Below are 12,975 nucleotides of genomic sequence, written 5' to 3' on the forward strand. Positions count from 1 at the left end.
TGTACTGTGTTTCGCACCTTGGTCCAAGAAGAATGTTGTTTCATTTAGCTGTGTACGTTTGTATGGCTGAATGACAGTAAATTTCAATTTGAACTTGAAATTATCCTAGATTACAACAATGAACAAAATAGCTTCACTCTTAGTTGTTTTGATTTAAAGTTGCATCTTCAGTTACTAGAATCTCTTTGCCAAGTTCTCAAATGGAGCTTAAATGCGAGGTCATCCACTTTGGAAAGAAAAATGGAAGATCAGATTACTACTTGAATGGTAAAAGATTGCCTCAAGCTGCTGTGTAGAAGGACTTAGGTGTGCTTGTGCATGAATCACAAAAGGTCGGTTTGCAGGTGTGGCAGCCTATCAAGAAGCCAAATGGAATGTTGGCTTTCATTGCTAGCTGGATTGAATTTAAGAGCAGTGAGGTTATGCGGCAACTGTACAGGGTACTGGTGAGGCCACAGCTGTGCAGTTCTGCTCTCCTTACTTGAAGAAGAATATACTGGCTTTGGAGGCAGTGCAGAGGAGGTTCACCAGATTGATTCTGGAGATAAGAGGGTTAGACTATGAGGAGAGATTGAGTCACCTGGGATTGTACTCAGAATTCAGAAGGATGAGAGGAGATCTTATAGAAGCACATAAATTTATGAAAGGGATAGATAAGTTAGAAAGTTGTTTCCACTGGTAGCTGAGACTAGAACTAAGGGACATAGCCTCAAGATTTGGGTGAGTAAATTTAGGGCGGAGATGAGGAGGAACTGCTTTTCCCAGAGTGGTGAATCTATGGAATTCTCTGCCCAATGAAGCAGTGGAGGCTACCTCAGTAAATATACTGTATTTAAGGTAAGGTTGGATAGACGTTTGCATAGTAGGGGAATTAAGAGTTATGGGGAAAAGTCGGGTAGGTGGTGATGAGTCCATGGCCAGATCGGCCATGATCTTATTGAATGGCGGAGCAGGCTCGACGGGCCGGATGGCCTCTCCTGATCATATTATGTTAAACAAATATTGCGGTATTTTAAACATCTGAGCTTAAGTATTAATTTGCAATGTCATGAGGCAAATCATGAAGTCCAATTAAGTTAAGATTGAAGATGACTAAGAATATTCTTCAAACTTACAGTTTGTATAGGTCAGAGAAAGTTCTAAAGCAGCGTTATACTTGGAAAAAACATGCCTGGAACCTGAATAAGTGAATATGTGGTCATGAGGGATTACAAACAAGTTAGGAGATAAAGGACAGTGAGGGAGTTAAAGGTCTTACTGTTGGAGGATGGACAATTGTGTTAGTGCTAGAGATTGCTTCTGTGCAAGCCAGAGATCAAGGATCGTTCAGCCTGAGAAAGGACAGAAAACCAGGGAAGAGCAAAAGCATAGCAGCTTAACGCTTCACAACGCTAATAACCCCGGTTCAGTTCCCACCACTGTCTGAATTGTAAGTTCTCCCAGTGACAGGGTGGGTTTCCCCGGGTGCGCCTGTTCCCTCCGACCTCCCCAAGCGGAGTGGTCACATGGGTGTAACTGGGTGCCGTGAGGTCGCTGGGCCTGTTACAGTGCCGTGTCTCTAAAAGAAAAGCAATGGATCAAGGCAGAGACTCCGAGAAAAGCAGAAAGGAAGAGTGAGACATGGAGACCATGACAGCGAGGCAGCGAGTATGAAGAGAAATTGCAGTCAGCAAGGCAAATCAGCAGGAAAAGAGCGAGCCTCTGAAATTTCAAAGAACAGACTGAAATGGATGGAACTCATTTAAGAAATCTGCTGTGCTTTTAATCTGTAGTTGCTTCCATAGTGGTTTGCTGTAATAATGAACAAGTCTCTTCAATTCAGACTACATCGAGTCTGCAATTGGCAGAATCTTATAAACAATTGTTTTGAAATGTTGGAAAGTTTTGAAGAAACTTGACATTGGATCTCAAGAACTTTCCCAATTACTTCCCCCAAGCTGTCAGGCAGATCAACACCTCTACCCGTTAATCCATCCCACCACACTACTTTATCAATCCTGTCAGTCACCCCATTTGCAGATATTCTAGTATCTGACATCAATGTATGTACAATGTATATAAGCCAGTCTTTCGTATTTATATATATTGTGTTTTTGTGTTGCATCCGATCCAGAGTAACAATCATTTTGTTCTTCTTTACATTTGTGACAACAATCTTGAATCTTGTTGCTACTGGTATCTGTCGATCGGGAGGAACCAATCTCAACGCAATGAAATCAGCAGAGAGCGTTGGGAAGAGATTACACTGGCTGACAAACTTGTCTTTAATGAACTTAAAGTAAACTTGGCAGGCGAAAAATCTTGTCAAGAGAAAACAAATCACAAGCCACAATAGGAATCCTGTTTCCATGAAAGAGCCCCTCAACATGGGCCAATTTACCGCTGTCTCCACGGGTCACCGCAACCCGTCACGAAACCAGAATCTCCAAGCTGGTAAACACGAGGAAGTCTACAGATGCTGGAAATCCAAAGCCACGCACCCACAAAACGCTGGAGGAACTCGGCAGGTCAGAAAAGAGCAAACAGTCGATGTTCCTGACCGAGACCCTTCATCAGGGCTGGGTTCCCGCTGCAGTCCCAGCCTCTCTGGGCGATGTTTGTTACTCATTTCTGTTTAGAAACTGCAGATGCTGGAAACCTGAAATAAAAACAGAAAATCCAGGAAACTCTCAACGGGTCTGGTAGATATTGAAACGGTTAACGCTTCGGTGTTGGCCATTGTATCGTCAGATAACCTGCAATTCCACCCCCTACCCCCACCCCCACCCCGACAGAAGCAATGCCATCCTATCGTGTCAAGGAGCACACCCTCGCCACAGTTGGGACAGACTGACATACCACGCACCACAGGTCACCCCTACCCTAAACCGAGTGCGGCGCCTCCGAACCGCTCCCGATCTCATTCACCAATCTGTGAATACGGTGCATCATTCGCTGGGTCGCTTGACGTCAATGGGATTGATTCCCATTGAAAATCCCGGCCAAGATCCAGTCAGTCAGGATCCGTGAGATAGCGCTCCTGAGCGTGTGGACCCAGCCGCTTAGCTCTGCACGGCTCCACGCCAGCCTCACGGTCCCTGTCATCGCGGCATGGGCAGATGAATCCTAACACCGGCCGAGGCGGATCGCATCTCAACGATCTGATCTGGAAATGTGACCCCCCTTTTAAAATACCCAGGGAATTAATCGTCGTCGTCCCGAAGGAGCAGTTGGAACACTATTCCTACGTGTGGATTGGCGGTCGGGGAGGAAAGTTTATAAAATGCTATTGTTGCAGCCCTCACTGTTCCTGTGCTTGGTGAGCGGCTCCTTAATGACCCCATCTCGCGGTGACCTGTACACCTCCATTGTCAACATCCAGGGAGAAATCGGCGTGGAAAAGAAACTTCTGCAAAACTTGCAGGTTTACATTGAAAATGAGATCTATAGAATGGACGACCTAAAGCGGTAAGATTGTATTTCGCTCCGAGTCAGACCTTTGCTATTTTCTATATAAAATCCGTGTATTTGAAAGAAATGAGAACAATTTTTAGCAGTCTGATTGACACCGTCATAGAATGCCGGATTATTCTTTCACGGAGTGAACGAGGTTTTGTTTAGTTAGTTTAGGTTTACAACTTCGGTCCTTCTCGCCTGTCGTTGAATTTATCAATTTGGATTAGAAGGAATCTGGTTTCAATCAGCTCATTTTTACTTTCACTACCCTAAAATCAATTGTAAATCGACAAGGATCGGGTATTCTTCTGAAAAGAGAATGTTGCAGCCTGTTGAGAGGTTGGAGCTGAATGTCGCCGCAATTTTATCGCAGTCTCTCTCACTGATTTAATCCGCTGTAGAGCGTCATATTGGCTGCCCCGTACAGGACATTGGAGAAAAGTTACACTGCTTCATTTCACAGAGCTGGACTGCCGGATCAGATAGCAGGCTTAGTCAGGTTTCCGTGACCCTCCTCAGTGCTGTTTCCGATTTATTTAGATTTCAAACATCAACGTTAGTTTTACTATCAAAGATCGTATGTGTCACCGCCATACATACCCCGAGACTCGTTTTCTTGCAGGCATTCACAGTAGTACAGAGAAATACAATAGACTCAGTGAAAACCTTTGATGCGTGATTTGGCGTATTCCTTTTCATTCGTTTAAACTTAATATGTCCCCATCACAAGAAACCAATTAAGAGCTGCAACATTAAATGAAGGTAATTTAGGTTACATTTTAAGAAAATTATTAAAAGTAATTTTAAGGCTCCTTTGAGAAAACATTCACTTTTCTTCCAGAGACCTGTCACCCTTTACACCAGAATTATTTTTTAGCGGTGATATTCTTCAGTATGTGTCAATGGGCAAAAATATCCCTATTTAACTTAAGTTAAAATATGCTTATTTAATGGCAAATATTTCAACACTTTAAAATAATGGTGGGGGGGGGGGGGGGGAATCAGACCGTTTAGCCTCATTCTTTCAAGGAAGGTTGGAAACCCATTCAAGGTCTGACCACGTGTGCAGTAGTTGAAGCTGGCAGGAAGCCAGAGGGTGTGTAACCTGCCCCTGATTCAGTGTGAAGTTCTGGAATGTGGAAGAATGTTGCTGACCGGCGCTCTCCAGGCTGCAGGAGTACGTCCCGGGTGGGGAGGAGCACAGCGTAGGGAGGGGGTGAATTGGGCAAGGAAGCCCGCCAACGATGATGGTAATGTACCACCCCAGGGGGCACATGCGTGGCAACAGGAATGTAATAGGATATTACTTAGCACATTGACTACGAATGTAAGAACTAAAGGGAGTTTATTCTTATATTTTTTATTATGACTAAAGTTTATTTTGATGCTCAGAAAAATTCTAGTGTGTGGCAAGAAGTGATGCATCAGCATTTGACCAGCATTTCGTACTTCCCTCCTGCAGCCATGCACAGAATTCGGAAGCTTGCTGACATGACGCCTGCATCGCTGCCTAGCCAGCTGCACAACTGCTGCAGCATTGATCACTATCCGCACAGCATGACTGGCCCACCGCTAAGCATTCCCACCTATTGATGCATTCAAGCCGGGGCACACATTCTTTCAGTATTCCAGAGGTCCACCATTTGTGTGGCTGTAAGGATTTGGCTGGATCCATGCTGTGCTGGACCTCTTTAGAGCCAATAACCATTGAGTCCAGATTAGCTGGTCCAATGGGCTGATGTCATATGAAACCATTGTGGATGACATCAGTGAGCAAATAGGGTCACTGCTTGAATGTCCTCTAACTGTGTCATAAAGTTGATGGTGTTGTGGATATTGTAGAAGGTTCTCATAAAATTACAATAGGACATTGATGGAATGCAGAGCTGGACCGAGAAGTGGCAGATGGAGTTCAGTGCAAGAAAGTGTGAACTGATTCACTTTGGAAGGTTGAACTTGATGGCATAGTACAAAGGTAATGGCAGTATTCTTGGTGAACTGGGATCTTGGGGTCCAAGTTAATAGATCCCTCAAAGGTGTCGTGAAGGTTGATAATAGATAATAGACAATAGGTGCAGGAGTAGGCCATTCAGCCCTTCAAGCCAGCACCACCATTCACTGTGATCATGGCTGATCATCCACAATCAGTACCCCATTCCTGCCTTCTCCCCATATCCCTTGACTCTGCTACCTTTAACAGCTCTAATTCTTTCTTGAAAGCATCCAGAGAATTGGCCTCCATTGCCTTCTGAGGCAGAGCATTCCATAGATCCACAACTCTCTGGATGAAAAAGTTTTTCCTCAACTCCGTTCTAAATGGCCTACGCCTTATTCTTAAACTGTGGCCTTTGGTTCTGGATTCCCCCAACATTGGGAACATGTTTCCTGCCTCTAGCATGTCCAATCATTTAATAATTTTATATGTTCCAATCAGATCCCCTCTCATCCTTCTAAATTCCAGTGTATACAAGGCCAGTCACTCCCATCTTTCAACATATAACAGTCCCGCCATCCCTGGGAATCAACCTCATGAACCTATGCTGCACTCCCTCAATAGCAAGAATGTCCTTCCTCAAATTTGGAGTCCAAAACTGCACACAATACTCCAGGTGGGGTCTCACCAGGGCCCTGTACAGTTGGTACAACTGTGTACCAAGAATGTGTATGGTCTGTTTGCCTTTGTTAGTTAGGGGATCGAGTTCAAGTGTCATGGGGTAATGTTACAGCTCCATAATGTTCTGGTGAGACCACAACTGGAGTATTGTATTCTGCTCTGGTCACTTCCTTATAGGAATTATATGGAAGCTTTAGAGGGGGTTCAGTGGATGGTGCTTGGATTAGAGAACATATCTTATGAAAAAAAGTTGAGCAAGCTAGGACTTTTCTTTTTAGAGTGGAGGAGGAGGAGAGAAGACTTGATAAAAGTGTATAAAATTGGTACGAGGCATAGATAGAATGGACAGTAGAGCCCTTTTCCCAGAATGGCAATGGCTAATATGAGAAGATACACTTCTAAGGTGATTGGAGTAAAGTATTGGGGGGGAGTCAAGGGTGTCAGAAGTAGGTGTTTTACACAGAGAGTGTAAGTTCATGGAATGCACTTCAGTAAGACAGATATATTAGGAACATTTGAGAAACTCTTAGATAGGCACCTGGCTGTGTTGAGGAAAGGGTTAGATTGATCATGGAGTAGGTTAAAAGGATCTGTACTTTGCTGTAGTGTTCTACGTTTTATGTTCTAATATCAGAGGAGTTATTTCCAATATCATACGGGCGATGAACAGAAACTGTTAACTAGAGTGCAGAATTCCTGATGAGCAGTTCATCAGCTTTGCACAACAGCTGATTCTGTAATTTCACTGTTCTGTAAACCTCCTGTGGGTTTTCACCAGACACAACAGTACTCACAGTAATTTGCCCCACAGATGTACACATGCATCAGGAATGCTCATTTGTAGCCTTAATTTCATCTTAGTGAACAAAATACAGGAACGAATTTCCCAACAATAATTACAACTCCAGGATATATATTCCTTTATAACATATATGGAAGGCATTCAATTCTACATTTCTGCTGCCAGCACCAACTTCGAGGAACTTACTATTATTTCGTTCTCCAACTAGTTTAAGTCCTCAATTAGTTGAAGTTCCAACAAGGATGCAGACAAAGCCATACTCTTAGTCCATATTTTACCATATAACTTTTGTAATGGGAAGGCCAATCATTTAGTAACTGCTGTTACATATTTTGTAATTTTTTCCCACTTTCTCCCCATCCCTGTTTTATTTCCCAAGGACAACAATATTACCATGTTGTTACATGTGGCAGAGTGACTTTGTCCATAACTACTGTTCAGATTGTCAAGAGATACCATTTATGTTTCCTTTCATTAAAAGGGTTGCACCCTTTTGTCATAGATCTTGTTAATTCCATTGAATTTCAGATTTTATGAAAAAGTAAAAACACTGCATAACAATGTATACCAGGAATCGGTGACAGCGATATCAAACCCCCTGTTTGCCTACACCCTTATAAAGAGATTGCGGGTGGATTGGCAAAATATTGTGTACAGCAATGAAGCCACTGAAAATACTCAAGGTGGGTGCTTACATCTTGTACTTTCTAACAATGCTATTATAATTATATTGATCTTTAAATTGAATATGGCACCACAAAACGCTATTCCAATTGTAAAAAGTAATTTTCTGTGTCTGACCATTGCTGTTGAACGACAGTTGTTGGACTGAAGCCAGGTTTTTGCAGAGAACTTGCTTCGTCCTTTGTTTTGAGACTCTGGTTTTGATAGTTCTGGATTTCATGTTCCATTATAGTGGTAGTAGCTATGGTTTTTTAATTTTATTTTATTCATTTTTTATTGAGTTTTCAAATGATTACAGAAGGAAAGAAAAAAATTATCAACCCTTCCCCCTCCCCTTAACCCCTCCCCCCTAACATATCCCTATAGAAAAAAAAAGAGAAGAAAAAAAGAAAGAAAGAAAGAAAGAATGCCTGAATATTGGAAGATCCCTACATGCTCCATGGAGTTCATAATAGGTTTAGTATATATATTTATTTATTTCCCCAAATAACCAGTAATTTTATCTTTGGAGCACCTATATAGTTAGTCCTATCTTTTGTAAATAAGGGCGCCAAATTTTCAGAAATGTTTCATATTTATCTCTTAAATTATAAGTAATTTTTTCAAGTGGAGTACAGCTAAATATTTCGTTCTTCCAATTATCTATACTTAAGTATGAATCTGATTTCCAAGTAACTGCAATAGCCTTTTTTGTTATTTCCAATTAAGGGCTTATTTAAGAGATAAACTGGGTCAAACAATGTTATTGCCGAAACCTAATGAAATAGAAACCTTAATTCAAAAAGGAAAAATTAAAAACTGTATTTCTTCTATGTATAGTTTGATTCAAAAACAGGCAATTAAACAAGGAATTCATAAGTCAAGACAAAAATGGGAAACTGACTTGAATATTAAAATTGAAGAAACAAGTTGGTCAAGACTATGTCTTGACAGTATGACAAATACAACAAATGTCTGGTTAAGATTAGTGCAATATAATTTTTTACATCAATTATATATTACACCACAAAAAACAAATAAATTAAACCCAAATTTATCTGATCAATGCTTCCGATGTAATCAAGAAATAGGTACTTTTTAAATTCTACTTGGTCTTGTTTTAAAATTCAACCTTTTTGGACAAATTTAAGAGTTTTACTGGAACAAATTATTGGAACACAACTTCCACATAACCCAATATTATTTTTACTAGGCGATATTGAAGGGATAAAACCGAAACCCAAATTGAATAAAGATCAGAAAGAATTCATAAAATTCACTGTCTGTAAACTCCAGAGACTGTGGTGTGTGAAAATCCCAAGAGATCAGCAGTTCTGAGAGACTCAAACTGCCCTGTCTGCCACCAACAATCATTCCACAGCCAAAGTCTCTTGGATCACATTTCTTCCCCATTCTGATGTTTGGTCTGCACAGCAACTGAATCTCCTGACTGTGTCTGCATTTTTCTATGCACTGAGTTGCTGCCTCATGATTGGCTGATCAGATATTTGCATTATCAAGCAGGTGTACACTGTGTATATTCTGTTTAGATTTTCATCTGAATTTTTCCCCTCTTTGAAAGGTGTGGGTAAGTGTTGGATTAAAGTCCAAAGGGCAACTCTCCTCTAGTGATTTTTCACATTCAATGTGTGTGGCTCAGCAGTCTTCTAATAACATTATCAACGTTCACGGGAATTGGACCATGATTCTTGCAAGGATTGATAGGGCTGCTAAAAGTTTGAAAGGCAAGTTTGACAAAGTAACACTAGAGTTCCACCTGTAGAATTTTATTCCAACATTTGTCAGCAGGAAGGAGGCTATTTGGTCACAAATTCCTAGTGTATCCTGAGACAGCACATACTGTAGTAGAAAGACCTGGGGAAGATCAAGTAACATTCACAAATAGTTGAGGAGAAACAGTTGTAAAAATCCCTTTTCCTAAAATTAATCAAATAGGGAATGAGACCAATATATATTAAATGCAATGAATTATGTATTGTTCTTCACTAGATAGGTCAGAATGCTATATCCTTGATGATTTTTAGACAAATGGTGATTAAAATCTTCCACATTTCTTTCAATACTTGTGAGTTTGTACACCCAGCCCAAATCTTTGGCTTCACAATCTAAAATTGCTCTATGTTTTACATAGAAATAAACACTGGATATTTTAACCAGCTGCAGAAGATGACGACCATAACATGTAAGCCTGTGGAAAATGATCTGTAGTAAGGTCAACTGACTCTGATTCCAACCACTGTATCTAGCACTCAAGGCTGCTTTTGAGAAAGTCGAGGAGCAACTCCCAAAACGTGAGGACCTCAAGGGAGCTGCCAAGGGTTTGATGAGGCTGCAGGATGTGTATGCCCTAAGCACAAAGGGTTTGATCAAAGGGGAGTTCCTACAGATAGCTGGAAGAGAGGTTTCCAGTATCTACAGGCCAGATCTATCCAGCAGCCTTTCAGCAGATGACTGTTTTCAAATTGGAAAGGTATGTAAACAATAATGTAAAAATATCAGTGATAGAGCTTTATTTTGTTTTGAAATAATGGGACTGGTATTCAATATATTCAGAAGGCCATAGTGCATACTTGGAATAAGATTCTCTTATATGTAAGTTTTTTGTTACTAACGTTAGGTTGAAGGTGTACTGCCTTTGCTGAAGAGTATTTAAACATTTATCTATTCTGCATTTATTAACTGCAGACTCGTTCCTAATTTTCAACTACTATTCAAAGTACTATTCGAGGTTGCCTTTTTTTAATTGTTCTTCAATACACAAGTGTAAAGGAGAATGAAATAATTGCTACTCCAGACCCCAACGCAGCATTAAAAAATGCAATAAGCGTAAAGATCAGAATAAATATCAACATAAAAGCAATCCAACAAAACACAATAATCCAGTAAATGTAAAGCGGAAGGATGAAGGTTGCTGATGAGCTGTGGAGAGGAGTGTCTGATGTGGATGTAGTGCTGGTAGGTTGGTAGGAGATAGGTGGTAGTGGGTTAATGGGTGAAGGGGGTGATCCAGTTTGATGGCTTGGGGGAAGTAATTGCTGTTGAGTCTAGTGGTCTTGGCATGGATGCTCCGTCGCCTATTCCCTGATAGGAATGGGACCATAAGCCAGGTGGGTGTGATCCTTTATGATATTGGCTGCCTTTTCCCAGTACCTCTCTGTATCAATGTCCCTGATGGTGACCGGTGCTGGTGATGCATTGGGCAGTTTTAACAGCCTGTTCTAGAGCCCTCTTGTCCACCACACAGAGATGCAGCATGTTCAGATGCTCTCAACTGCATTTGTAGAAGGTCATGAGTACTGATGTGCACAGTCCAGCTCTCTTCAGCCATCTTAGAAAGTTGAGGTGGTAGTGAGCATTTGATTGACATCATCTTGTAGACGATGATGCTTCTTCCAGAGGGCTGTGGTGAAGTTTTGTGTCAACAGTTAGATTGGAGAGCAGCACTTGGATAAGTGGTTACTGAAAACAGTTTTGATTTTTTTTAGTTGTAGGTAGAGATGTGCCCCTCTCACTTCTCTGCTTGTATCAATGGAAATAGATTCTTATCTTGGAGAGACTATTGCATGAGGAGAGATTAGGTCAACTGAGACTGCTTTCTGTAGTGCCAGGTAGAATGAAATGTAATTTATTTGAAACTTACGCAGTTCTGACAAGTCTTGTTAGATTCGATACAGGGAGGATGTTCTTCCAGGCAGGAACACCTAGAATGAGGAGCCATGGTTTCAGGTTATAGTGAAAGAGGTTTTGGACTGAGATGAAGAGATAGTTCTTCACACAAAGGACTGGAGGGATGAATATAACTATGAAGGATATAGATAAATTTCTGGGTGCAAAGGACAACAAAGGGGAAAGAACAAGAAAGTGATATTGGATTAGATGATTGGAAGTGAAATGTGGAGCAGGATCAAAAAGGCATAGTGGGTCAATTCCTATTCATATTTTCTGTGTTTCCGTAAATCATTTCTATTTGAGCCAACTAATCCCTGCACTCCCACTTACTGAGATGAAAATATATTCTCCAGTTTTTGATCTAGGGAGAACCGGGCATGAACTAGTCTTATGCAACAGCACAACATAAGAAAACAGGCAAGGAGTAGGCCACCTGGCCTGTCAACCCTCCTCCACCATTCAATAAGAGATAGTTTCTTCTTTAAATCAATATTGCCCAGGAGGATTTTTGAGAATTCATTCTGAAGTTTGGATGGATTGGCCAGAAGGATTTTTGTGACGATATCCTGAAGTCAGGTAGTACATGTTGTCTCCAAGAAATGAGAGAGCTCCCATCATATTATTACATTTAAAAGTCTAGTATGTACATATGCTCAATCCTACAAACTCCCTCTCTCTCTCTCTCTCTCTCCACTTTTAGTAATTAATAACAAGAAATGGAAGCAGGAGTAGTCATACTCCACCATTCAATAAGATCAATACTGATCTGTCTGTGGACTCAGCTCCATCTACCTGCCTTTCTCCATAACCCTTAGATCCCCTACTATGCAATTTTTTTGTGTCTTAAATATATCTAATGAGTTAGCCACTTCTGTTTCCCTGGGCACAGAATACCACAGATTCAATACTCTCTGGTGAGAGCAAATCCTCCCCATCTCTGACCTAGATCTATGCTCCTGGATCTTGAGGCTATGTCCCGTGTTACGAACCCCGTAACTGGGTCACTTACCAGCAAAGTTCGAGAGGTCCGTTGAAGTCTGATGGTACTATTTTTAAAAGTCTTTGTTTATAAAGGGGCACAAAAATAAGATTAATACAGACATTCAGAAAATATACGTCGTCAATACTCAATCTAAAAACGCGGGTATAATAATACTCATCAATTAAGCAATAGCTCTATCGTTTGTCTAGGGGATATTGTATTGTCCGATGGAAAGATAAAAGTCACTGTCCTTTCAAGCTGCAGCTCTTTGGGTTTAAGAGAGACGGTTTTAAACTTGCCCTGGTCTTTTATGAGGCCAATCCGTTGAGTCGGGGGAGTTGGTTCCCCGTTGTTAGTTCCAAGTCGTTTTCCGTGGTACCAGTCACCAGCCCCCAGGCAAGGGAACCGAACGCATGTGGCATCCTTCAAATGGCTTCCCGCTATTACGGGATCGCTAGCGTTTCTTCTGGTGCGTCTGAGGGGCTGTCCCTACAGCCCCTCTTTTATCTTAACTCGCAGGGTAGTAGATGTCAATCAGGTTGGGGTGATGCAATCTCTCTCTCAACCAGCCCACTTTGCCCGAGGGCTTGCACGTAGCATAGTCCCCAATCCACAAACGTTGTCTCCAGGAGACAATGGCCATTCTCTCATTTCCTGGGTCCTCTGACCCAACCCAATAATGCTCTTGCGATTCTCACAAAGGAGGGGGCTACCCTGCACCCTTCGGCCCCTCAGAGCTGTGGTACATTCATAACACCCATAATTTCAATCTAATCTACCAGTTCAAAC

The 12,975-nt window shown here is 41.5% G+C and overlaps 1 protein-coding gene across 1 annotated transcript in view; it reads left to right on the forward strand.

Moving 5' to 3' along the window:
* The first annotated feature begins 2,861 nt into the window (after positions 1-2,861).
* The window catches only part of p4ha3 (prolyl 4-hydroxylase, alpha polypeptide III), a 78,094-nt gene continuing 67,980 nt past the window's right edge, over positions 2,862-12,975 (forward strand). The window contains exons 1-3 of the mRNA XM_059963932.1: positions 2,862-3,447; positions 7,380-7,534; positions 9,782-10,005. Coding sequence (XP_059819915.1) covers positions 3,263-3,447; positions 7,380-7,534; positions 9,782-10,005 — 564 coding nt within the window. The 5' untranslated portion in view covers positions 2,862-3,262. The remainder of the gene's footprint in view (positions 3,448-7,379; positions 7,535-9,781; positions 10,006-12,975) is intronic.

Source organism: Hypanus sabinus, chromosome 3 (genome assembly GCF_030144855.1).
Source record: "Hypanus sabinus isolate sHypSab1 chromosome 3, sHypSab1.hap1, whole genome shotgun sequence".
NCBI classification, from domain to species: Eukaryota; Metazoa; Chordata; class Chondrichthyes; order Myliobatiformes; family Dasyatidae; genus Hypanus; species Hypanus sabinus.